Here is a 26,436-nt window from a genome sequence, read left to right on the forward strand (position 1 = left end):
TTGTGATAGCTGTATTCCCCCTCATTAGCTCATCCTGCATTGTCCCTGGGGACCTGTTCTGATATATCTGGGGTCAGCTCAGACCTAGGAGACAGAAACATTATTAAAGCAATAGGGATTCATTCCTACCAACAACATTATTTCAGGATTCATTCAGGAACTGGATAAGGCAGAGTTTGTATGTCAAATATGTGAGTGAATGTTATATATTTGAAATATCTTCAATACAGATGTTATCTTGAGATCTCTGGTCTTTAAAATGTGTAGTTTGCATACTGAACATCTGGTTTTATTGAAATACGTATTCTTCCATTAAAATTTTTAGACTTATATGTGAGCATTGAGCACTTAGTTAATTGCTTTATCACCTTATGTATGCTGCTACTAAGCATTATAACCTCTTTCATTTGATGTCTCTTTTCTTTCTTTTTTTATTTATTAAGATTTTATTTATTTGAGAGAGCAAGTGAGAGAGCATGAGAGAGGGGGAGAGGTAGAGGGAGAGCAAGAAGCAGTCTGCTCTCTGAGCAGTGAGCCCGATGTGGGGCTTGATCCTAGGACCCCTAGATTGTGACCTGAGCTGAAGGCAGATGCTTAACGGACCGAGCCACTCAGGTGTCCATGATGCCCCTTCTCTTGATTATTGTATAAATGTATTTTTGAGAGATGTCATTTCCCATTATATTCTTTTTTGATGGTAATTATTACGTAGAATACCATCTTCTTTAGTTTGTAGAATCTATTTATTGTTATTTTACCTAATAACATATTTTCTCTTTCTATGTATAACTTGTAGTTTTTTCAAGTATTTATTTTTTTGTATGCAAAGTAATAATTTCTGTGTGGATTTTTAACTGGATTTTCTATACCATATCATATCATGATAGTTACTAGGGACACCATGCTGTGTTCCTGTACCTAAGATGGATGTGTTCAATATTTCCAGCCAGAATCATTTCCACAGTTTGTTTAAGAAGCATTAATCTCTCTTACTGGATTCAGTGGTTTGATGTTTACCTACACATAGATGATGGTTATTAGTCTAATTACATAATCCTTTAAATTTGATAAGAAAATGAAACAAAATTTCTTATTAACCTTAGTCTAAACATATTCTTTCTCTTGGAAGATTGTGTTCTGTGGTGGTACGCGCAGATTAGAGAGGGATGGATGCTGAGTAGGGGATGAGGAAGAGAATAGAGTGACCCAGATCAGCAGAACATGCTCTTGAGAATCGATGGGATAATACAATGCATGGCCTACTGGTTCCCATATCCAGTGTTACTAAAGGATAATAATTTTCCTGAATGGAATGAGAAAAAAAAAAGTAAGATGGTGGACTATGAAATGAGTATCCTAGTTTCCTCCCAGTGTGCTCTGCAGGATGGTACTGGGAGCAATTGTAACATTTGGAGACAATCACATTCCTTTTTCTCTTTTGGCATGCATCTCCTTTGCCTGTTATTTTATTTTTCAACTTAAAATCTTATTCGTTATTATACCTGTAAGATAGGTAGTCATTTAGCAGTCTTTTATATATATATATGTACACACACACACACACACATATAATCCTGTAAAGCAGCAAAATCATTTGTAGAGGTTCGTGTCCAGGGTTTTATCTTATCTCATCTGCTTTCTTAGTCCTTATTGATTTGTTAATGTTAAAAATACCATTATTTTATTCTAATGGTCCATTATTATATTGGTGTTTTCCTTGGATGAGTTAGCATTTTATGTTTGCCCTCCTTCACTTTGGTAAGTACATCCTTTATAAGGCACATTTAAAAAGTTGCCAGCAATTTATTTCAAATCATTTATCTGTATTTGTGCATGTATGCAGGAGATTGAATCATGGTTTGTTTTTGTTTGCTCCTATGAGCAGGTGTGAGTCAGGGGATGCTTTTTTGTTGCACATTTACACTGTCTCAAATACTTTTGTAATTAATTCTTTTTTTTTAAAGATTTTATTTTTTCATGAGAGACACAGAAAGAGAGAGAGGCAGAGACATAGGCAAAGGGAGAGGCAGACTCCATGCAAGGAGCCTGATGTGGGACTCCATCCTGGGACTCCAGGATCATGCTCTGAGCCAAAGGCAGGCACTCAATTGCTGAGCCATCCAGGCATCCCACCTTTATATTTAATTCTATCAAGGAAATACTTGTGTATAAATGTTTTTTCTTGTGGGTATCACTGATCACAACCTTATAGAAAGGTTGTAGAATATAGGATATATAATTTCTCTATTCAGATTTTATTACATTTATTTATGCCAGGTTTGTACCAGTTTCTTTCATACATCCATGGGTTTACATCCAAACCCGATATTCAGATTTTAAAAGTCTTAGAAGAATTAAAAATGTACTGTATGCCTAACCATTTGAACAAGAGAGAACTGAAATGCTCATTTTCTGATGCCTCTTTGGTTGGTGTATAACTATGCTTCTTTAGTACTAAGCAGCTGGATAATGATGGTCATCAGACTCGCCTGTGTTTGAACTAGTTGTGACTAGTTCATACTATCTCTGCAAGATAGCTCTAGGGAGGTGATAGGCTAATGCTGATGGATGAGATTCTGTATAATATGAAAATATCCTTTTCTTTATGCATTTCCTTGTAGTACTTTAAGGTTTCCATTACAGTGCTTTGACTTGTCTTTGCTTTAAGAATGTTTCTGTCTTACTCTCTATGTATTTATTTATTTAATTATTTTATGATAGAGACTGATGTAAGGCATTGCACATTGTACATAGATTATACAACTGGATTACTTTTTAAGTGTTTATTCTGACTAGAAATGTTGATAGTGAATAATCCTTCCTCTTTCAGGATTTCATGAGCTCTACGTGGTAATGTGTGAAACAGAAATCTGCAGAAGGAAGAGGAAAGTCTTGGCCCCTGGATTTTAAGGTTCTGAATCCAGCAGATATGAAGGACCAATGAATTTTTGGAGTTTCTGTTAAATTAGTATGGTAATTTTAAGCATCTTTAGGGAAAAGTTAAGCACTATAATTAGATGGTGATGTTTTTTGATTCTCTGTGATTATTTATTGTTTTGCTACCATACCAAAAAACCCCACCAAAAACCTAACAGTGCAGCTTTCATAAATATACTTACTAGCTAGAGTCAATTATGCTAGATTTTTATATGAAGAGCTAGTAGTGATATTTTGAATGTAATTGAATTCTTTGTATAAGTACATTCTAAGTCATAAATTCCAATCTCTGAATGCATTTTCAAGTTTATGTTGTATTCTATTCTATTCTGTGTGAGGTGTGTCGAATTTAGTTGTGTAGAATCATGAGATACATATTTACAATTACTTCTCTCCCTTTGTTTGCATCTCTTTCGGATTCATTCTTATTGCTCTCCCTCTTTTTCCCTCATCACCATTTCTCTCTAAAATGTATGTAAATACTTACACTACTTTAAGTCTTATTAAGCTCAGACTGAAAGACCTTTTGTACTTATGACTAATACAAACACAAGGCCCATATTTCATTTTTCTTACATTAAATATCAGTGGTATACTTTTTGTGATAATGTGGAACTGTATTGGTATAAGCTATGTCAGTTTCAATAATTTATTGAAATAGTACCGATAAAATCCCATGGCCATGTCTTATAACATGATAGATCCATCCCCTGCCAACTGTCTTTTTTTTTTTTTTTTTTGAAGATTTCTTTTAAAAATTGCTAAATGCTTGGTCCTGACAGGAAACATGTGCTACCAGAGGATGGAACAGAACAATGGTAGTTCTTTCACTGGGTTTATCCTGCTGGGTTTCTCTGAGCGGCCTCAACTGGAGCTAGTCCTCTTTGTGGTTCTTCTGATCTTCTATATGTTTACTCTGCTGGGAAACACAACCATCATTGCCTTGTCCCACCTGGACCCACTTCTTCAGACTCCCATGTACTTTTTCCTCTCCAACCTAAGCTTTCTGGACTTGTGTTACACGACCAGCACTGTCCCTCAGCTCCTGGTTCATCTCAGGAGAGCAGACAAGTCTATCTCCTTTGGTGGCTGTGTAGTTCAGCTCTTCATATCCCTAGGGTTGGGATCCACAGAATGCATTCTCCTAGGGGTCATGGCACTTGACCGCTTTGCAGCTGTCTGCAGGCCCCTGCACTACACAGTGATCATGCATTCCCGTCTCTGTGTCCTGATGGCTTCTGCATCATGGTTCATTGGTTTTGCCAACTCCTCATTGCAGACAGTGCTCATCTTCCTTGTACCACTTTGTGGGAGAAATAAAATAGATCATTTCTTTTGTGAGATCCCCCCACTGCTCAATCTTGCCTGCGTTGACACCACTATATATGAGTCTGAGATCTTCTTTGTCAGTGTGATCACTCTCTTTATACCTGTGACATTAATCACCGTCTCCTATGGTTGGATTGTCAGGGCAATCTTTAGAATAAAATCATCTGCAGGGCAAAGGAAAGCATTTGGGACATGTGGGTCCCACCTCACAGTGGTCTCCCTGTTCTATGGTACAGCCATCTACGTTTACCTCCAGCCCAGCAACAACTATTCCCAGGATCAGGGCAAGTTCATTTCTCTCTTCTACACCATCATCACCCCCATGGTCAATCCTGTCATATATACACTGAGGAACAAGGATGTGACTGGAGCAATGAAGAAGGTGCTTTGGCGAGTCCTAACTCCAGATGACTGGGTGGGAAAGACCCTTTGATGGGAGACTTTGAATGCCAAAGTTTTAAATATGTTTGTGTCCTGCATGTGTCATGGAAAATTTCTCCTGAAAATTCTCAAGGAAATTTCCTTTTTTTGCCCTACAGCAGCTTTTATCTTTCCCTAAAATGTTCTGTTTTCCCAAATTCACTCCTTTAGCTGAGATACAAATCAGGTGTCTTTTATTTATTTTTATTTTTTTAAAGTAGTCTCCACACCCAAGGTGGGGCTCAAACTCACAAACTGGGATCAAGATTCAGATGCTCTACCAAGTGAACCAATGAGGTGCCTCTACACGTCAGGTGTCTTTTATAGTGCCCAAACTCATACCATTCTCATAAGTGCAGATACGAATTATAATGAGCTGAAGAACGCATCAACTTAAAAGTGAAGGTCACTCAAATCCTAGTGCTCCTGTTTGCTGAGAAAGGGGAAGGATTTTGCTAGTAAATTCTTTTTTTTTTTTTTTTTTGCTAGTAAATTCTTGAACTAAGTCCAGGCAAATATGGTCTACGTCCTCATTTTGTGGTGGTTAATTATTTAAAATATTACAAGATGGCTTATTCAAATCTAATTTGTAGTAACGAGACCCTAGTGTTTTGTAAAAGTTTGTTGTTAAGATTCCTAGATCAACTTCATTCCCTAATTTCCTATTCTACTGTCTACACTTTTCTTTGCTTCATCCATCTTCTTTTCTTTCTAGAAATTCCCCAGGACAATCCCTAACAAAACTGTTAGTCCTAGTGTTGGATTGGAGGTAAATTTATCCAAAAATCCTTACGTCTGTGAATGCCTAGAGTGTAAATCTAGTGTGCTAGATGGGCTCCTGAGCAGTGGAGTAGGTGTGGTTTGACCACCTTTCACTCCCACCAGGCTCAGTGCCCCCAGCATTACCATATCAGAGCCAGTGAGCCACCGCTTGGTATTTTCCTGGAACTGCAGCACCCTGGACCAGGGACCAATCAGAGCATCATCTCTTTTGTCCGAGTGGGCGTAGATAGTATCATATATCAGACTCCACATAATTCCAGAAAATAAAGAGGCAGGCAAAGAGATGGATCACAGGAGCCCTTGGTAGCTGACCATCCAGTAATGCCCGCCAATTAAAAGTCAACCTCAAGGCTAATTGAGGTCAATATGTAATTCTTTTCATTAGTGGGTAGGGGATGAAGGGAAGTAGGATGCTGCTCCCAGAGCTATAGAGTAGGAATTCAGACAGAGAACACCCAGTGCCAAAGTCAGCTGTTCCCGGAGGAAAAGAAAGGATTGAAAAATTGAACTGTCTCCAGCAGCTATTGGGCCATTTGTTGATATAACCGATGGACTTGTCCTACCATATGAGGCGCAAGTAGATTATGCAGAGGGTAGGATGCAAGTTCACAACCCCCACCAATAGGCTAAGCCAATGCATCTGGTCCTGGACCAAAAGAAGGCCACAAGTGCCCAGTGGGGGTAGTCGCTCAGCCTCTTGACCGCTTCTTGACCTGCAGGACCCCTGGAGGCCTGCGGGCCACAGAGTGTGGCTCTTGAGAGCTCTCAAGGGAATTTTCTGAACCGATCCTTTTATGCAAGCGAGTGCTGAAAATCTAAGTCCATGGATGCATGCATGCTCCAGAGATGCTGCCTTAGTATTCCTAGAGCACCTGCATCATATTATTATTTTTAAAAGGACCACAGGTTTTCTTTATCGCACCCCCCCCCCCATTTGGGAACACTGTTTCCATTTTTACTTGCAAGGAGACATTTAGGCACATACCATAAAGTCAGGTAAGAATACGAACCACAAAACAGTATAAGAAATAGTAACATTTTAGCATTTTTAAGCAATTGTTGGAGGCATATCAAATGTTCTTGCATTTTGATCATGGCTCTATGACAAGGTCCATAGGTTGGGGTACTGCAGCTTTTTCCCAGAAGCAGGTTGGAAAAACCTACTTTTACTTTAAGGAAACACCTGCTAACATCAATCTTGGAAAAGCCATTCAGGTATTAGGCCCTAGTGTGATGTCACCAGTGTGACAGTAGTTTTAGGTAGCATTCATATTATAGAAGGTGGAGGGCATGGTGCATACCTGCCAGTGATAATGGGAGCATGAGATGATAACTACAGGTGCTTACCTGTAATTTTGTGCATAGTCACAGAAGTGCCAACGTGAGGTATGCAAATTGTTTATTTAGCTTGTGAGCCATGGTGTTGGTTAAAAATGACATTTGAAGACTATCATATCTGAACAGTACATGACTCAGATCCTATTTAATATTCTACCCATTCTACCTACAGTAATACAGCAAAAGTTTCAAGCATAAGATACATTTAGATACTGTTTTCATGTCCTTTTATAAATTCTTTGATCCGAGTATCATCTGATCAATGCTTTTGTGTCTCACAACTGCCAAGGGCCCCATACAATTTGAATTCAGGAACATATTATAAAAATATGGGAAATAACCTCTTATTCCCAGGAAATCCCATGTTCTGTGGAGCTTACCAGATGCACCAGTGAAAATTTAAGGAAAAAAATCAAATGTATATTAATTACTAAGCATCTAAATATGTCTAAACTTTACAAATATCTTAGTATGAACTGTTACTGAATTCTGAATTAATATAAACAAATATAAACATCTCAAAACAATTAAATCTGACATTTGAGCCCTTAGATCTTACCTGAAGCTCAGTTTGCACATAAATATGTTTTGGGTTATGGATCTGGGTTTTTGTATTTATGTATTGCCACAGACCGTGTATTTTCCCGTAGAGGTTGGACCTTTGGCAATGCTATCATCATAGAAATGTTTATGATTTTGGTAGGTTTTCCCAACACATAGCCCAGTGTAGGTAAATGTATTTGTGTCTTGGACCACACACATATACCCATAACAACTGTACTCTTCCCTATTCGGACAACTAACCAGCATCCTCTAGTGCCTTGAACCCCTGAGATGGTCATGCTCATGACAAATGATCTTGCTACAGAGACAGCATTTGGAGGCTGGAAATGACAACCAGGAGAGATCATGCACATGGTCAGGTTCTACCTGGTCACTGACAACATCACAGTATTCTCACTTGAGATCAACACCTGGGATATATCTTGATACCATAGTGATGTTTCATGTAAACCAGTAGGAAAACAGTTTTGTAATACTGTTTATATCCAATGGTGACAAATTTACATTCTCCATTGTATTTCTTTTTTTGTTTTAAAGATTTAATTAATTAATTAGTTAATTAATTAAGAGAGAGAGAGAGAGACCAGGCAGGATAGGGAGACTCTGCACTGAGCATGAAGCCCAATGTAGGGCTCGATCTTATGAAATCAAGATCATGAGCTATGATCTGATTGAAATCAAGAGTTGGATATTTAACTTACTGAGCCATGCAGGTGCCCCTCCACTGTCCATTATGTTTCTTTTTTTTTTTAAGATTTATTTATTTATTTATTCATTTATTCATAGACACACAGAGAGAGGCAGAGACACAGGCTAGAGGGAGAGGGAGAAGCAGGCTCCGAGCAGGGAGCCCGATGTGGGACTCGATCCCAGGTCTCCAGGATCACACCCCAGGCGGCACCAAACCGCTGCGCCACCAGGGCTGTCCATTATGTTTCAACCACATCCTAACAGTTATATCCAAATGGTTACCCCAAAATCCCTCAAATGAACTGTCTTTGATGCAAAAAACCCTCGAGGTCTCATGAAGTTACAACCTATTGTTCTGGGTGAGCAACTACTTCTCTACTTTTACAGATATACAGAGCCCTGGGGTGAAACAGATTTATTTCCTTTAAGTGAATGTTTGAATGGCATTTGCATGTTTGTGTTATATGGCAATAAATTATGACTACTAAAAATCTGTGGAATCCATGCTAAAAGAAATCACCAAACGCAAGTTCAGAATTGTTCTGTAACATTTTTCTAATGTTAAGAATCTGTTTCCCATGTTCTCAATGCTTTGTAACAGACTCCATAGTTGTGTAAATTGTCACCAATATTATTTGGATCATTTCCTTTTATATTTTCACCAATAACTCTGCATGGCTGTAGGAGTTGTACCCAAGACTTGGCTAAATTATTTTATTCCATCTTTAGCACCTGCAGGTCATGGCGACCATTATGCTCTAGAGCAATTCATGGATTCTTCCAGCTTTTTTGCTTTCTGAGGAACATAGGGAACACATCATCAGCTCGGATAGTGAGTGATGTAGACCCCAAAATGTCAGTCATTCATGTGAAACACAGTTCTTTTTTTGTTTGTTTGTTTTAAAGATTTTTATTTATTTGAGAGAGAGAGAGAGAGAGCAGCGTGAGAGAGAGAAAGCACAGGAAGGAGCAGAGGGAGAGGGAGAAGCAGACGCCCCCCTGAGCAGGAAGCCCAATGTGAGACTTAATCCCAGGACTGTGGGATCATGACCTGAGCCAAAGGCAGACATTTAACCGACTGAGCCACCCAGATGCCCCTGAAACACAATTCTTAACCAGCAGAAGACTTATTACCAATTAGCAAAGGATACCAAATAGCAAGAGCAGGAGGCCTCTGACCCTTCAAACACAGCTTTGGAGTCCCCTTCACCGCAATGGAATGTGGGCACTAACTTGTGTGGTACAAGTCAGCACAAAGAGGCTTGGGGGATTCTCGATTTATGTGTCCCTACCTTCATAGCCCTGTTCTGGCTCTAGGACTGTCATTTATTAGCATATCTGCAGTGTGTATAATGTAGGTTTCCTGCGTTCTCTCCAGACCCTCTGCATCGTGCTGAACATTTTGGGATTTGCCCTGGGCACCTATACTTGCTCTGTTTAAAAAATTTAATTGTATTGATTTCCATTGTTGTATGGATTTATTTTAACCATTTGAACTGAATGAAATCTCTGATCTTTAAGAAGTATTAATTACTTCTTAGTGATTAGTCAACCATTTCTGAGGACGGTTTTAATCTCTTTTTGAGAGTGAAATTGTTCAATATTGTATCTATTTATTTAGTCTCAGTGGAGCATCCTGGACATTTCTAATGATTGAGTTATTTTGGATCCTCGTGATCAATAGGATGCCATGTTCAGTTGTCAAAACCTTGCTCAGGAGCTCCCCTGATTTTGTGGTGGCAGATTGCAAATAGTGCTTTATATGTATTTTTAAATTCCTTTATCGGGCAGCCCCGGTGGTGCAGCGGTTTAGCGCCGCCTGCAGCCCGGGGTGTGATCCTGGAGACCCAGGATCAAGTCCCACATCTGGCTCCTTGCATGGAACCTGCTTCTCCCTCTGCCTGTGTCTCTGTGCCTTTCTCTCTGTGTCTCTTATGAATAAATAAATAAAATCTATAAAAAAATTAATTCCTTTTTCAAGTATTTATAAACAGCGAAACAGTTTTGCAAGATTCTTTTTGGAAAACTTCTTTATTAATTTATCTATGGAAATGAGAACTCTGTTTTAATGTATTTATTTATTTTTAAAATTTATTTATTTATTATTATTTTTTTGTTTTAATGTATTTAAAGGAAATATCATGGTATAATGTGTCATTTTAGCATGAATTCAAACTCTCTCTTGATTCACTGCTTTTTTTGGGAAAGACCGTTTTATACTGAAAAATGTTTCTCAAATTCTACAGAACATGTCATTTTGGCTTGCATTTAGATTGAAGTAACATATATAGTAGTATAATATTACACATATATAAGATATGCACATGCACAAATAATGTACTCCTCCTGCAATCTCTCGTAGTTCTTCAGACTTCTTATCCCATTTATGAAGATGAATAGAAGAGAATATGTTTCCTTTAGCTTATCCTACTTTGAAGTGACAGAATTATAAATGATGTGATTATAAATGATAAATGATTTCAAAATTTTTGAAATGTGTACAAGTATACCCAAGTGTGTATGGTAACAGTTTATTTCTGCAGGTCACATTGAATAGAACAAAACAAACTCTTAACCAGGAGGTGGTGGAGGTATCTGCTCTTGGTAGAATCTTACATCACTAAAGAGTTGAATAAAACAAACTATAACCCTTTTGCTGTCGTAGTAGATACACATATGTTGAAGAAATGCTATTTCTTCAAAGTTTGGAAATGCTATTCTTTCATTCTCTGGATTGAAATTTGGATCGGAAAGAGTGGGCTGTGTTTATATATAGGGCATTTCTACAACATTCTCATTTAGTAACTTGGTAAAGAGAATTTTGTATTAAACAGAAGTAAAAATATGGTCTCAGGAGAGGAAGAATAGTGGGATGAAAGAAATGAATGATATCTTTAGTATTTATTTATTTTTGCCAGATATACTGAGATGTAATTGACATATAACATTGAGCAAGTTGTAGGAGTACAAATATGAATATATGCATAATGAAACAATTGCCATTGTAGTGTCAGCCAACACCTCAATCATGTGACATAATTACCATTTCTTCTTTGTGGTGAGAACATTTAAGATCTGCTTCCTTAGCAACTTTCAAGTCTGTAATATTATAATATGAACTATAACTACCATGCTATACATTAGGTCTTCAGGACTTATTCATTTTATGACTGGTAATTGGTGCCTTTTGCCCTACATCTCCCACTTCTCCTACTCCTTAGTCCCTGGTAATCACCATTCTACTGTCTGTATCTACAGGTTCAGGTTTTCTGGACTCCACAGTTACATGAGATCACATAGTATTTGTCTTTCTCTTCTGACTTATTTCACCTAGCATAATGTCCTCAAGGTCCATTCATGTTGTCCTAAAAGGCAGGATTTCCTTTCTTCTCCTGGCTGAATAATATTCCTTTAGATATGTATGCCACATCCTCTTTATCCATTCATCTGTTTGGATACTTAGGTTATTTCCATATCTTGGCTATTGTGAACAATGCTGCAGTGAATATGGGAGGGTATATATCTCTTCAATATCCTGACTTCATTTCCTTTGGATGTGTGCCTAGAAGTTGGTTGCTGGGTATCCAAGTAGTAGTTCTATCATTAATTTTTTGAGAAACCTCCATACTGCTTTCCATAGAGGCTATACCAGTTTACATTCCCACAGTCAGTGTCCCCTCACCGACTCTTGTTATCTTTTGTCATTTTGATGATAGCCAGGCTAACAGGTGGGAGGTGATATCTGATTGTGGTTTTGGTTTGCATTTTCCTGATGACTAGTGATGTCAGATACCTTTCATATATCTATTGGCCCTTTGTATGTCTTCTCTGTGAAAATATCTATTCAGTTCCTCTGTCCTTTTGAAAACAATGGAATTACTGGTTTTTCTGCTCCTGCATTGCATGAATTCCTTATATATTTTGGATATTAGCCTCTTATCAGGTGTAAAATGTGTATTTTCTTACATTCTATAGGTTGATCTTTCATTTTGTTGATTGCTGCTTTTGCTGTACAGAAGCTTTTTGTTCAATGTAGTCCCACTTCTTGATTTTTTGCTTTTGTTGCTGGTGCGTTTGGTGACATATTCTGGCTTTGGATTAAAATTTGGATTATAAAGACTAGGCTGTATTAGTAGATAGGATAATGCTTAGACCACCCTCATTTGGTAGGTAGCTGTCAACGTGTCCAATATCATGAATCTTTTCCTCTCTGTTGCCTTCTAGGAGTTGTAAAGTTTCGGGTCTTATATTTACAACTCAATCCATTTCAAGTTATGTTTTGTGAGATGTGTAATAACTCCAATTTCACTTCCCTGCATGTACTTACCCAGTTTTCTTGGGACTATTTATTAAAAAGACTGTGTTTCCCCATGAATATTCTGAACTCTTGTCAAATATTAGTTGTCTATATATGGGTGGGTTTATGTTTGGGCTCTTCATTCAATTCCTTTGGTGTGTGTGTCTTCAGCCAGTACTATATTGTTTTGATTACTTCTTTATAATATAGTTTGAATCAGGAAGCAGGATGCCTCAGGCTTTGTTCTTCTTTGTCAGATTGACTTTTATAATTGGAGACTTTTGTCTATACATATAGATTTTAGGATTGCTTTTTTTTTCTATCTGTAAAAAATAATACTCAAATTTGATAGTGATTGCATTGAATCAATGGTTGAGTGGTGTGGACATCTTAGCAGAATTAACTCTTTTGACTCATGAAAATAAGATATCTTAATTCTTCAAATTCTTTCATAAATACGTTATAGTTTAAAGTATAGTGAACATTTGGCTCCTTTGTTCAATTTATTCTTAAGTGTTTTGCTTTTGATGCTATTGTGGATGGGATTTAAAAAGTCTTTTCACATGTTTTTTCTTATGGTATAGAAAGGCAACTAATTTCTTTATGTTGATTTTCTGTTTTGCAACTTTACTTTGTTGATGGCTTCTAATAGTTTTTTGGTGGCACCTAGGATCTTCTCTAAATAATCATATATATAATTTCTAAGCAAAGACAATTATACTTCTTTTTTTTAATGTTTGGATACCATTTATTTCTTTTCTTACCTCATTACTCAGGCTGGGACTTACAGTTCTGTGTTCTGTATGAGTAGTGAAGGCACGCATCATTGTCTTGTTTCTAATCTTAGAAGAAAAGCTTTCAACATTTTGTCATTGAATGTTAGCCATGGGTTTCTCATATATGGCCTCTATTATGTTGAGGTACATTCCTTCTACATCTATGTTGTTGAGTATGTTTACTATAAAAATATGTCATATTTTGTTAACTGCCTTTCTGCATCTATTGAGATAATTGTATGATTTTTATCTTTCATTCTACTGTGTGGTGTATCATATATGCTGATCTGTGTACTTGTCTCTTCCTGTATCCCTGCTATATATTCCTTTTGATCATGGTGTGTGAACCTTTTAATGTGCTTTTGAATTTGGTTTGCTGATACTTTGCTGAGAAATTTTGCATCTATATTCACCGGGGATATAGGTCTATAGATTTCATTTATTCTTTTTTTCTTTGTAGTATTTATCAGTGTTTAGTGTCAGGATAATGATAATCTTGTAAAATGAGTTTGGAATGTCCTTCCTAATTTTTTGAAGGATTTAAGAAGAATTGGTGCTGATTTTTTTTGGTAAATGTTTGAGAGTGGAGGGGTAGCTAAACATAAATTAGACAAAATAGATCTTAAAACAAAAGTGGTAACAAGAGAAAAAAATACATCATTATATGAAGGGGTCAATTAATCAAGAAGATATAACTGGTAAATATTTAGAACTCAAGATTCAATCACATAAACTTATTAAGCAAATGCTAACAGATATGAAGGGGGAAACAGACAACAATATAATAATCATAGCGACTTCAATATTCTAATATTAACAGTGGATAAATCATTCTGACAAAATCAATAGGAAAATATTGGATTTGAGTCAGACTTTAGACTAAAAAATTTAATAAAGATATATAGATCATTTCATCCAACAACAGCAGGATACACATTCTTGCCAAGCACATTATCTGGGATAGATCACAAGATAATTTACAAAACAAGTCTTAGCAAATGTTTTTTAAAGATTTATTTATTTATTCATTAGAGAGAGAGAGAGGCAGAGACACAGGCAGAGAGAGAAGCAGGCTCCTCACAGGGGGCCTAATGTGGAACTTGATCCCCCGACCCGGGGTCACACCCTGAGCAGAAGGCAGATGCTCAACCACTGAGCCACTCAGGCGTCTCAAGTCTTTTTTTTTATATATATATATATTTTATTTATTTATTCATGAGAGACAGAGAGAGAGAGAGAGAGAGAGAGGCAGAGACACGGAGAAGCAGGCTCCATGCAGGGAGCCTGATGTGGGACTCCATCCTGGGTCTCCAGGATCAGGCCCTGAACTGAAGGAGGCGCTAAACCCCTGAGCCACCTCGGCTTCACCAGGCGTCCCAAGTCTTAGCAAATTTAAGAAGATTGAACTCATCTTTTTGTGATCACAGTGATACAAGATGAAGAAGCATAACAAAACAAAAGCTGAAAAACTTCAAAATACATAAAAATTAAATAAAATCCTCCACCCCAAAACCAATGGATCAAAGAACATCAGAGAGAAATCAAAATATCTTTAAAAATTGTGTATACAACACCAATTACTAAAATTTATGGGATACTGCAATCTCAGGGGAAAGTATACCACAATAAAACCCAAATTAGGAAAAAATTCTCAGATAAATAACCTACCTTCACTCCTGTAGGGTAGTAAGAAAAAAAAAAAAAGCTCCAAGTTATCAGGAGGAAGGAAAGAACAATGATCAGAATGGAAATGAGATCAGAAAAACAATAGCGAATCAACCTGGAAGGAAGAAGAGACCAGAACTCACTGAACAAATGATCTTTGAGGTCTTCAAAGGAAAGCCAGGTAAAGTTCATTCTCATTGGTTAAATGTTATGGATATCAAACAGTTTCGATTCTATTAGTTCAGCACATTGGAAAGAAATCAGATGGATCATTTGGAATAGAAAGCCAGATCGAGTTTGAAAGGAACACAAATCTTACTGTGAGTGTTTAGTATCATAATATATATTAATATCTAGTTTACTTCAAATGTTTTAAAAGTAAATGGTTTGACATACAACATACAGAGGGTGGAACTAGAGTCAGCGTCAAGTTTGATGAATTTTCCAGTATTGTATACCTTCCATAAACAGTGACCAGACCCAGAATCGAATATAACCAGAACCCCAGAGTTTCCCTCCCTCATTTCTCCTTCTGATAAAAAAATCCCTTGTGATTCCACTATTCTGACTCCCAATACCACAGGTTCTTTGTGCCTGGTTTTGAGTTTTACACAAATAAGGGGTAAATTTTATACAATTATTTTTTTTTTTTAATTTTATACAATTAAATGTGAACAGTATTGATAGCCCAAGATGGTGGAGGAGTAGGAGACTTAGTTTTGTCTGGTGCCAGGAATTCAGATAGATAGCTATTAAATTATTCTGAACACTTGTGAACTCAACTGGAGATCTAAGAAAATAGCTGCAACTCTACAAATAGAAAAGTAACCACCTTCTGCAATAATGACAAGATGAAAAAAACCTTAAAAAATGAACAAGAGTCAATCTGACTACAAGGGATCTAATTTGTATGGATATAAGTAAGATGTCAGAACTAGAATTCAGAATAATAATTATAAAGATACTAACTGGGCTTGAAAAAAGCATAGAAGACACTAGGGAATCCCTTTCTGGAGAAATAAAAGAACTAAAATCTAGTCAAGTAAACATAAAAAAGGCTATTAATGAGATGCAATAAAAAATGGAGGCTCTAACTGCTAGGATAAATGATACAGAAGAGGGAATTAGTGATATAGAAGACAAAATTATGGAGAATAAAGAAGCTGAGAAGAAGAGAGATAACTACTGAATCATGAAGGGGAGAATTTGAGAGATAAGTGATCTCATAAAGTGAAACAATATTAAAGTAATTAGAATTCCAGAAGAAAAGTAAAGAAGGGGGCAGAAAGTATATCAGAGCAAATTATAGCAGAGAACTTCTCTAATGTAGGGAAGGAATCAGGCATCCAAGTCTAGGAGGCACAGAAAACCTCCCTCAAAATCAATAAAAATAGGTCAATACCTTGACATATAATAGTGAAACTTGCGAATCTCAAAGAGAAAATTGTGAAAGCAGTTAGGGGGTGGGGGAAGTGTAGGGGTGGGAAGAGGCCCATAACCTACAAAGGTAGAAACAGTAGACTAGCAGCAGACCTATCTGCAGAGATCTGGCAGGCCAGAAAAGACTGGTGTGATATATTCAGGGTGTTAAATGAGAAAAAATATGCAGTTAAAAACACTTTATCCAGCTAGGATGTCATTCAAAATGGAGAGATGAAAAGCTTCCAGGAGAAACAGAAATGAAAAGAATTTGTGATCACTAAAGCAGCCCTGCAAGATATATTGAAGTGGAACTTTATTTTTTTTTTTTGAAGTGGAACTTTAAAAGAAAAAAGACCCCAAAACTAACATAGACCAAAAAGGAATGGAGACAATTTACAGAAAGAGTACTTTACAGGTAATACAATGGCACTAAGTTCATATTTTTCAATAGTTACTCTGAATGCAAGTGGGCTAAATGCCCAATCAAAAGACAGAGAGTATGAGACTGAATATAAAAGCAAGACCCAACCATATGCTGTCTATAAGAGACTTATTTTAGACCTAAGACACCTGCAGACTGAAAATGAGGGGGTGGAGAACAATTTACCATGCAAATTGACCTCAAAAGAAAGCTGGAGTAACAATCCTCATGTCAGATAAATTAGATTTTAAACCAAGACTGTAATAAGATATGAGGAAGGACACTATATCATAATTAAAGGGTCTGTCCAATGGGAAGATCTAACAACTGTAAATATTTATGCTCCTAACTTGGGAACAGCCAATTCTATAAACTAACCAATAACCAAATTAAAGAAATGCATCGATAATAATACAATAATGGTAGGGGACTTTAACATCCCACTCACTGCAATGGACAGGTTATCTAAGCAGCAGATCAACAAGGAAGCAAGGGACACATTGGACCAGATGGACTTCATAGATATATTCAGATATTCCATCCTAAAGCAACAGAATACACATTTTTCTCAAGTGCACATGGAACAGTCTCCAAAATAGATCATATACTGGGTCACAAATCAGGTCTCAACCAGCATCAAAGATTGGGATCATTCCCTGCCTATTTTGAGACTACAATGTATTGAAACTTGAACTCAGTCACAGGAGGAAATTTGGAAAGAACTCAAATACATGGGAGCTAAAGAGCATCCTACTAAAGAATGAATGGGTCAATCAGGAAATTAAGAATTTTAAAAATTCATGAAGGGGAAGAGAGGCAAGATGGCAGAAGAGTAGAGGTTCTGGTTTCATCTGGCCCCCTAAATTTGGCTCAATAACTATCAAGCCATCCTGAACACATATGAATTCAACCTGAGATTTAAAGAAAAAAGGCTGGAACTCTGCAAATAGAAAAATTACCACTTTTTTCAAGGTAGGAGTGTGGAGAAGAGAAATAGAGGGGATATATCAGAAGATAAACAGCAGGGAGAGGGAGCATTTGTAAGCTGGCTGCAGGAAAATGATACAGCCCTGAACTCAAAATTGGGACCTTTAGAAATCTGCTCCTATGAGAGACCTCCCTGCCTGAAAGGTGCTCAATGATGAAGCAGGGCAAAATCCCAAGAGGGTGGCGTGGTGGTGTGGTCTCAATATTCCCAGAGGCATAGAAAGAAGAGGGGCGCCTGAGCCCCCAAAGTTCCCAAGCATTGGAGCAAGGGAAACAGGTTTAGGTCAGTGAGCCTGGAAGGAGGCTCAGTTTGTCATGCTATAAACCACAAACCTCAGCAGGATCTGGTGACCACTCTCTGTGGTGGGTCCCTACAAAGGACTGGAATGCAGTAAACTTCCACCTTTCTCTGGGAAAGATGCAGGTGGACACTCCACCAGGTGACCACTCTCTGCGCCAGGGTTCTGTAAGGGACAGAAATGGGGCAATGCTCTGCCTCCTCCAGGAAGGGTGAAGTGGGTGGACCAGCAAGCAAAGGCTCTTCCTGTCAAAATCCTACAAATTACACAAATCAGTGTCCTCCTCGCCTGCCCCTGGAGGGTTCTGAGTGGGCATGTACCATAGGAGTCTGCAGAGTTTGGCAAATACCACCATCTCTCAGCTCTGGGGATTGAGATCTGGGCACAGCCATCACAGCCATTCCTGCCCCCCCCCCCCCCGCCCACTCACCCTCAAAAGAGGTGCAGAAAGCCTTCAGGGAACAAAGACCTCACACAGCAAACAGCTTACACTGAACCCTGCCCCCTGGCAAGGGGCAGTACAATTCCCCCCAGGCAGAGACATACAAGAATCAGCACAGCAGTCCCCTCCCCCAGATCAGCTGGAATAACAGGGGGACTGCAAGTTTACTTACCAAACAGGACTGCATAACTCCAGGACTGAGAGTAAATAGTATATAGAACCCAAGTTTTCTCTCTTACGATTTATCTTTCAGGTTAAAATATTCCAATATCGGGGATCACTGGGTGGCTCAGTGGTTGGGCATCTGTCTTTGGCTCAGGGCGTGATACTGGAGTCCTGGGATGGAGTCCCAGGATGGAGTCCTGGGATCGAGTCCCACTCAGGTTCCCTGCATGGAGCCTGCTTCTCCCTCTGCCTGTGTCTCTGCCTCTCTCTCTCCCTCTCTCTCTCTCTCTCTGTGCCTCTCATGAATAAATAAACAAAATCTTAAAAAAATTCCAATATCATATCAACTAGCAGAGTTCTTTATTCCCATACCAACTAGTTTATTTTATCAACTCCTCATTTTTAAGTTTTTTCTTAACTTTTATTTTTTTACAATTACATGTATTAGATACATTCTTCAGTTGTGGCTTCCTTTCACTGTATTGAATTTTATTTTTGTATATATATAAGTTTTGCTATTTTATAATTTTGGAATTTGGTATCTTCTAACACACAGTCCAAAATATACTCAGAACCAAATGGATCACCCTGTTTTGTCCAGTCTTTGAGATTATATTCTCTCTCCTATCCCATTGCCCCCCTTTTTTTGTTTCTATTTTTTAAATTTGTTTTCCTTTTTTTTCTTTTATTTTCTGGTTTCTGACATCTCTGGAATTTTTCTAGTGTGTATTTTGCATGGGTCATGTTTGATATTTTTGACTCTGCTCACTCATACAGCCATTTTGCACTCAACAAAATGATTAGAAGGACAAATTCAACACAAAAGAAGAAACAGAGGTAACACTACCACAGATCTAATGGAAATGGATTTAAGTAAAATGTTGGAATTCAGGGCTACAATTAAAAAGTTACTAGTTCGGCTTGAAAAAAACATAAAAGACTCTAGAGAATCTCTTCCTGCAGAAATGAGATCTAATCAGGCCAAAATTAAAAATACTCTGAGATGCAGTCTAAACTGAATGCTCTAACAAGTAGGGTAAATGAGGCAGAAGAGAGAATAAGTGAGACAGAAGACAAGCTGATGGAAAGGAAAGAAGCTGAAGAAAAGAGAAAAACAACTAAGAGCCCATGAGGAGAGTCTCTGAGAATTAAGTGATAGTTTGAAAAAAAAAAAAGTAAGCTGTATAGTATTAGAACTCCTGAGGGTGGAGAGAGAGAGAGAGAGAGAGAAAGAGAGAGAGAACCAGGAGGTATATTTGAGCAAATCATAGCTGAGAACCTCCCTAATCTGGGGAAGAAAACAGGCATTCATATCCAAGAAATAGAGAGGACCCCTCCCATAGTCAACAAAAACAGTTAAACTCAAACATATAATAGTGAAGTTTTCAAATATCAGAGATAAAGAGAAAATCCTGAAAGCAGTGAGAGACAAAAGATTCCTGGCATACAATGGAAGAAATATCAGACTAACAGCAGACCTATCCACAGAGACTTGGCAGGATAGAAAGGGTTGGCATGATATATTCAGGGTACTAAATGAGAAAAACATGCAGCCAGTAATACTTTATCCAGCAAGACTGTCATTTAGAATGGAGGGAGAGATAAAGAACTTCCAGGATAGACACAAACTAAAAGAATATGTGACTACCAAACCAGTTCTGCAAGAAATATTAAGGAGGATCCTGTAAGCAAAGAGAGAGCCCAAAGAAACAGAGACAATATGCAGAAACAGGGACCATACAAGTAATACAGTAACACTAAATTCATATTTTTCAATAGTTACTCTGAAAGTGAATGGGCTAAATGCTCCAATCAAAAGACACAGGGTATCAGACTGGATAAAAAAGCAAGACCCAACCATATGTTGTCTACAAGAGACTCATTTTAGAACTAAGACACCTTCATACTGAAAGTGAGGTGGTGGAGAACAATTTACTATGCAAATCGACCTCAAAAGAAAGCTGGGGTAGTGATCCTCATATCAGATAAATTAGGTTTTGAACCAAACACTGAGAGAAGAGGAACACTATATCATACTTAGAGGATCTATTCAACAAGAAGATCTAACAATTATGAATATTATTTGCCCTTAATGTTGGAGCAGCCAATTATATCAATCAATTAATAACCAAGGTAAAGAGGGATCCCTGGGTGGCGCAGTGGTTTGGCGCCTGCCTTTGGCCCAGGGCGCGATCCTGGAGACCCGGGATCGAATCCCACGTCAGGCTCCCGGAGCATGGAGCCTGCTTCTCCCTCTGCTTCTCTCTCTCTCTCTCTCTCTCTCTCTCTCTCTCTGTGACTATCATGAATAAATTAAAAAAAAAAAAAGAAAAAAAAAAAACCAAGGTAAAGAAACATATAGATAATAATACATTAATAGGAGGAGACTTCAATACTCCACTCTCAGGGCAACCCGGGTGGCTCAGTGGTTTAGTGCCGCCTTCAGTCCAGGGCCTGATCCTGGAGACCCAGGATCGTCGGGCTCCCTGCATGGAGCCTGCTTATCCCTCTGCCTGTGTCTCTGCCTCTTCTCTCTCTGTGTCTCTCATGAATAAATACATAAAATCTTAAAAAAAATAATCCACTCTCAGTAAAAGACAGATCTTCTAAGCAGAAGATCAACAAAGAAACAAGGGCTTGAATGACACACTGGACCAGATGGACTTCATAGATATATTAAGAACATTCCATCCTAATGCAAGGGAATATGTTCTTCTCAACTTCCATAGAACTTTTTCTGGATTAGACCACATACTGGGTCACAAATCAGGTCTCAACTGATACCAAAAGATTGGGATTATTCCCTGCATATTTTCAGACCACAATACTTTGAAAGACCTTAATCACAAGAAGAAATTTGGAAGGAACTCAAACACTTGGAGATGAAAAAACATCCTACTAAAAGATGAATATGTCAAACAGGAAATTAGAGAAGAATTAAAAAGGCTCATGCAAACTATAAAAATGAAAGCACAACTGTTCAAAACCTTTGGATTACAGAAAAGGTTGTCCTAGGAGGGAAGTACTAACTATAGAAATGATTCCTGAAAGTATAGTCTTTAGGAGGGAAGTACATTGCAATACAAGCCTCCCACAAAAAACTAGAAAAATCTCAAATACACAAGCTAACCTTACACCTAAAGGAGCTGAGAAAGAACAGCAAATAAAACCTACACCAACAGGAGAAAAGAAATAAAAAAGATTACAGCAGAAATCAATGAAATAGAGACCAGAAGAATAGTAGGACAGATAAACAAAATGAGGACCTGGTTCTTTGAAAGAATTAATACAATAGATAAACCCCTAGTCAGACTTATTAAAAGAAAAACGACTCAAATTAATAAAATCAAGAATTAAGAAGAGATCATACCAATACTAAGGAAATGAGAATGATTCTAAGAACGTATTATATACCAACAAATTAGGTAAGCTGGAAGAATGGACACATTCCTGGAAATTACCAAAACTAAAACAGGAAGAAATAGAAAATGTGAACAGATCAAAACCAAGAAGGAAATTGAAGCTGTCATCAAAAACTTCCCAAGAAACAAGAGTCCCGGGCTAGATGGCTTTCCAGGGGAATTGTACCAAACATTAAAAGAAGAAAGAATACTTATTCTACTGAAGTGGTTTAAAAAAAAATAGAAAGGGAAATAAAACTTTCAAATTATTTCTATGAGGTCAGCATTACCTTGACCCCAAACCTGAACAAAACCCCATGAAAAGAGAATTATAGGCCAACATCCCTGATAAACATGGATGTCAAAATACTGACCAAGATACTAGTTAATGGAATCCAAAAGGATTATTCACCATGACCAAGTGGAATTTATTCCTGGGATGCAAGGATGGTTCAACATCCATAAAACAATCAACATGATAGATCACATTAATAAAACAAAGGATAAGAACCATATGATCCTCTCAATTGATGAAGAAAAAGCATTTAACAAAATAGAGCATCCTTTCTTGCCTAAAACTCTGCATAGCGTAGGGATAGAGGGAACATACTTCAATATTATAAAAGGTATCTATGAAAAGCCTACAGTAAATATCATTCTCAATGGGGAAAAACTGAGAGCTTTTCCCCTAAGGTCAGGAGCAAGCAGGGATGTCCTCTTCCATCATTGTTGTTCAACATAGTACTAAAAGTCTTAGTCTCTAAAGAATCCAGAGACTCCACCCCAAAATGCTAGAACTCATCCAGAAATTCAGCAATATGGCAAGATGCAAAGTCAATGCACAGAAATTAATTGTATTTCCATACGCTAACAATGAGGCTGGAGAAAGAGAAATTAAGGAGTCAATCCCATTTACAATTGCATCAAAATCCATAAGATACCTAGGAATACACCTAACCAAAGATGCAAAAGATCTGTGCTCTAAAAAATACAGAACACTTATGAAAGAAATTGAGGAAGACACAAGAAATGGAAAAATATTCCATGCACATGGATTGGAAGAACAAATATTGTGAAAATGTCTATGCTACCCAGAGCTATTTACACATTCAATGCAACCCCTATCAAAATACCATGCCCTTTCTTCACAAGGTTGGAACAAATAATCCTAAGATTTGTTTGGAGCCAGAAAAGACCCCAAATAGCCAGAGGAATGTTGAAAAAGAAAACTAAAGATGGGAGTATCATAATGCCTGACTTTCAAGCTGTATTGCAAAGCTGTGATCATAAAGACAGTATGGTTCTGGCACAAAAAAAGACACATAGATCAATGGAACAAAAGAACCCAGAAATAGACCCTCAACTCTATAGTCAACTATCTTTGGCAAAGCAGGGACGAATATCCAATGGAAAAAAAGACAAAGCAGGAAAGACAATCCAATGAGAAAAAAGACAATAAATGATGTTGAGAAAATTTGACAGTCACATGCAGAAGAATGAAACTAGACCATTTCCTCACACCACACACAAAAATAAACTCAAATGGATTTGAGACCTAAATGGGAGGCAAGAATCCATAAAAATTTTAGAGAAGAACACAGGCAGCCACCTTAGTGACCTTGGCCACAGCAACTTCTTGCTAGACAAGTCTCCAAAGGCCCGGGAAACAAAGGTTAAAATGAACTATGGGAACTTCATCATGATGCAAAACTTTTGCATAGCCAAAGAAACAATTGACAAAACCAATAGACACCTGACTGGATGAGAGAAGATATTTGCAAATGACAGATCAGATAAAGGGCTAGTATCCAAGATCTATAAAGAACTGGTCAAACTCACACCCAGAGAACAAATAATCCAGTCAATAAATGGGAAGAAGACATGAACAGATATTTCTCCAAAGAAGACATACAGATGGCCAACAGATGAGAAAAAATGCTCAGCATCTCTTGGCATCAGGGAAATACAATCAAAACCACAATAAGATACCACCTCAAACTGGTCAGAATGGCTACAATGAAAAAGTCAGGAAATGAAAGATGTTTGCAAGGATGTAGAGAAAGGGGAACCCTCTTACATTGTTGATGGGAATGTAAGGTGGTGCAGCCACTCTGGAAGACAGTATGGGAATTCCCCAAAAAGTTGAAACTAGAGCTACCCTACAACCCAGCAATTGCATTACTATTTACCCCAAAGATACAAATGTAGTGATCCAAAGGGGCACCTGCACCCCAATGTTTATAGCAGCAATGTCCACAATGGCCAAACTATAGAAAGAGCCCAAGTGTTTACCAAAAGATGAATGAATAAAGAAGATGTGATGCACGTGCTCGCACACACACACAATGGAATATTACCATAAAAATGAAATCTTGCTATTTGCAACAACTTGGAAGGAACTCCAAGGGAATTATACTAAGTTAAATAAGTCAATCAGAAAAGACAGTTTTCATATGACTTCACTCATATGTGAAATGCAAGAAACAGAGGATCCTAGGGGAACAGAGGGAAAAATAAAGGAAGATGAAATCAGAGAGGGAGACCATTTTATATCTTATTTCTTTCAACATTGTGTTTTTGAGAATCATTCATGTTGTTGTTTGTACTTATAATTTGTGTATTCTCATTTTTGTAAAGTTTTCCAAGACATGATATTCTCATGGCTTTGTCTTCTTTCTCTTTCTTTTTTTCTTTTCTTTTCTTTCTTTTCTTTTCTTTTCTTTTCTTTTTTTTCTTTTCTTCTTTTCTTTTCTTTTCTTTCTTTTCTTTTCTTCTTTTCTTTTCTTCCTTTCTTCCTTTCTTTTTCTACATAATCTTAAAACCCATATTCTTTCCACTGGAAGATTTAGCTACATGGGGACAGTGGTGTTTGCTGTGGTTGCTGACACATCTCAAGTCCTAGTTTACCACCTCATCCAGAACAGATGCTGTATGAAGATCTGCTGAATTATGAGAGAACCCACTTGGAGTCACCCAGAAGTCCCCTCAAGCACCAACTGTCAAGCCTGCGAGCCTGCATTAGCTCCTTCTGGAGTCCATGGTCACTCTCAGCAGTCTCCTCAGTGCCCCTTTGACCTCTTTGTTTCTCAGAGTATAAATGAGGGGATTCAGCAGGGGAGTGACCAGTGTGTAGAAGAGTGCAATGCTCTTGTTCACATCCTGTGAATAACTGGAGGGAGGCTGGAGGTACATTGAGATGAGTGTGCCAAAGAAGATGACCACCACCATGAGGTGGGAACCACAGGTTCCAAAGGCCTTCTGCCTCCCCTGGGCTGACTTTATCTTCAGGACTGCCCGGGTGATGTGGCCATAGGACAGTAAGATGAGAGACAGGGGCACAACGAGGAAGAAGACGCTGACCGTGAAGAGTTCAGCCTGGTTGAAGGAGGTGTCGGCACAGGAGAGCTTCAGCATCACCGGAACTTCACAGAAGAAATGGTCCAGCTGGTTTCTCCCACACAGGGGAAGAATCATGGTCAGAGCCGTTTGTAGCACAGAGTTGCCGAATCCTGTGAACCAAGCAGTTAGCACCAGCCACAGGCAAAGCTGCGGGTGCACGATGGCCAGATAGTGCAGTGGGCGGCACACGGCGGCATAGCGGTCATAGGCCATGACGGCCAGGAGCACACACTCCACGCCCCCAAGCCCCAGGGCGATGAAGAGCTGGGTCACACAGCCACCATACGTGATGGTCTTGACCCGCCCCTGGAGGTTGGCCAGCGTCTGAGGCACCGTGCAGGTGGTCAAACAAAGATCCATGAAAGAGAGGTTGGACAGGAAGAAATACATGGGGGTGTGCAGGCGAGGGTCCATCCAAGACAGAAGGATGATGGTGCCATTGCCAAGAAAGCTCAAGAAGTAAACGATCAGGATGAGCACAAAGAGAGGCGTCTCCAACTGAGGCCTGTTGGAGAATCCTAGAAGAAGGAATCCTGAGAAGGTGCTGTCATTAGCTCTTTCTCTTGCACTCTGCCTGTGCAAGAAGGAGGACTCCATTGTTTTATCTTGTGTGTTCCATCCACCTCTGTTTTCCTACAGCAGGTGGCTGGAGTCTGGTTGGGAGCCTAAGTTTGCACAGTGCCTTCCTTGTGGGTGAGGAAGGGGGTGATAAATAGCCACTGGACAGAATCCTCTTCCGTGTTTCAGGCTCTTCTCTCAGCGAGTCAGTGAGGTTGGCATGTACATGATCTCCGTTGAATAGATGAGGGAATGGAGGATGAAGGAGATTCAATCATTTTCCAAGGGAGACTCACCAGGGTTCAGACAGCACTCCCCAATCCATGAGCTCTTAACCACTAGGGATATTGTATTTTCATCATTGTATGAATTCTGAGGCTCACTGTAGTTTCTCCAAAAATTAAATCAATTTGTTCTGAATCAGTTGCCCATTTGTACTGCCTCTATTCCTTTCTCTATTTTCCATCAAGAATTGAAATACATCAGACTGGCTCCCCTACTTCTGCTTTGTGTAGAGAAAAATACATTTTTTTCTATAAATGC

The 26,436-nt window shown here is 38.4% G+C and overlaps 2 protein-coding genes, 1 long non-coding RNA gene and 2 pseudogenes across 4 annotated transcripts in view; 2 read left to right on the forward strand and 3 right to left on the reverse strand.

The window, feature by feature from the left end:
* Nucleotides 1-3,235, forward strand: part of LOC144306559 (uncharacterized) — a 29,536-nt gene extending 26,301 nt beyond the window's left edge. For both annotated transcript variants that reach the window (XR_013373632.1, XR_013373633.1), the window contains exon 2: nt 2,831-3,235. This is a non-coding gene — a long non-coding RNA (uncharacterized LOC144306559). The remainder of the gene's footprint in view (nt 1-2,830) is intronic.
* Nucleotides 3,236-3,724: 489 nt separating this feature from the next.
* Nucleotides 3,725-4,699, forward strand: LOC144306455 (olfactory receptor 2B8-like). Its single transcript, XM_077885867.1, has one exon. The coding sequence runs from the start codon at nt 3,725-3,727 to the stop codon at nt 4,697-4,699; it is 975 nt and encodes a 324-aa protein (XP_077741993.1).
* Nucleotides 4,700-5,340: 641 nt separating this feature from the next.
* LOC144306456 (4-hydroxybenzoate polyprenyltransferase, mitochondrial pseudogene) lies at nt 5,341-8,804 on the reverse strand (annotated as a pseudogene).
* A 12,673-nt stretch (nt 8,805-21,477) lies between these two features.
* Nucleotides 21,478-21,595, reverse strand: LOC144306879 (small nucleolar RNA U3; annotated as a pseudogene).
* A 3,359-nt stretch (nt 21,596-24,954) lies between these two features.
* On the reverse strand, nt 24,955-25,932 carry LOC144306522 (olfactory receptor 2B8-like). Its single transcript, XM_077885934.1, has one exon. The coding sequence runs from the start codon at nt 25,930-25,932 to the stop codon at nt 24,955-24,957; it is 978 nt and encodes a 325-aa protein (XP_077742060.1).
* Nucleotides 25,933-26,436: the final 504 nt, after the last annotated feature.

Source organism: Canis aureus, chromosome 37, assembly GCF_053574225.1.
Source record: "Canis aureus isolate CA01 chromosome 37, VMU_Caureus_v.1.0, whole genome shotgun sequence".
Lineage (NCBI taxonomy): Eukaryota > Metazoa > Chordata > Mammalia > Carnivora > Canidae > Canis > Canis aureus.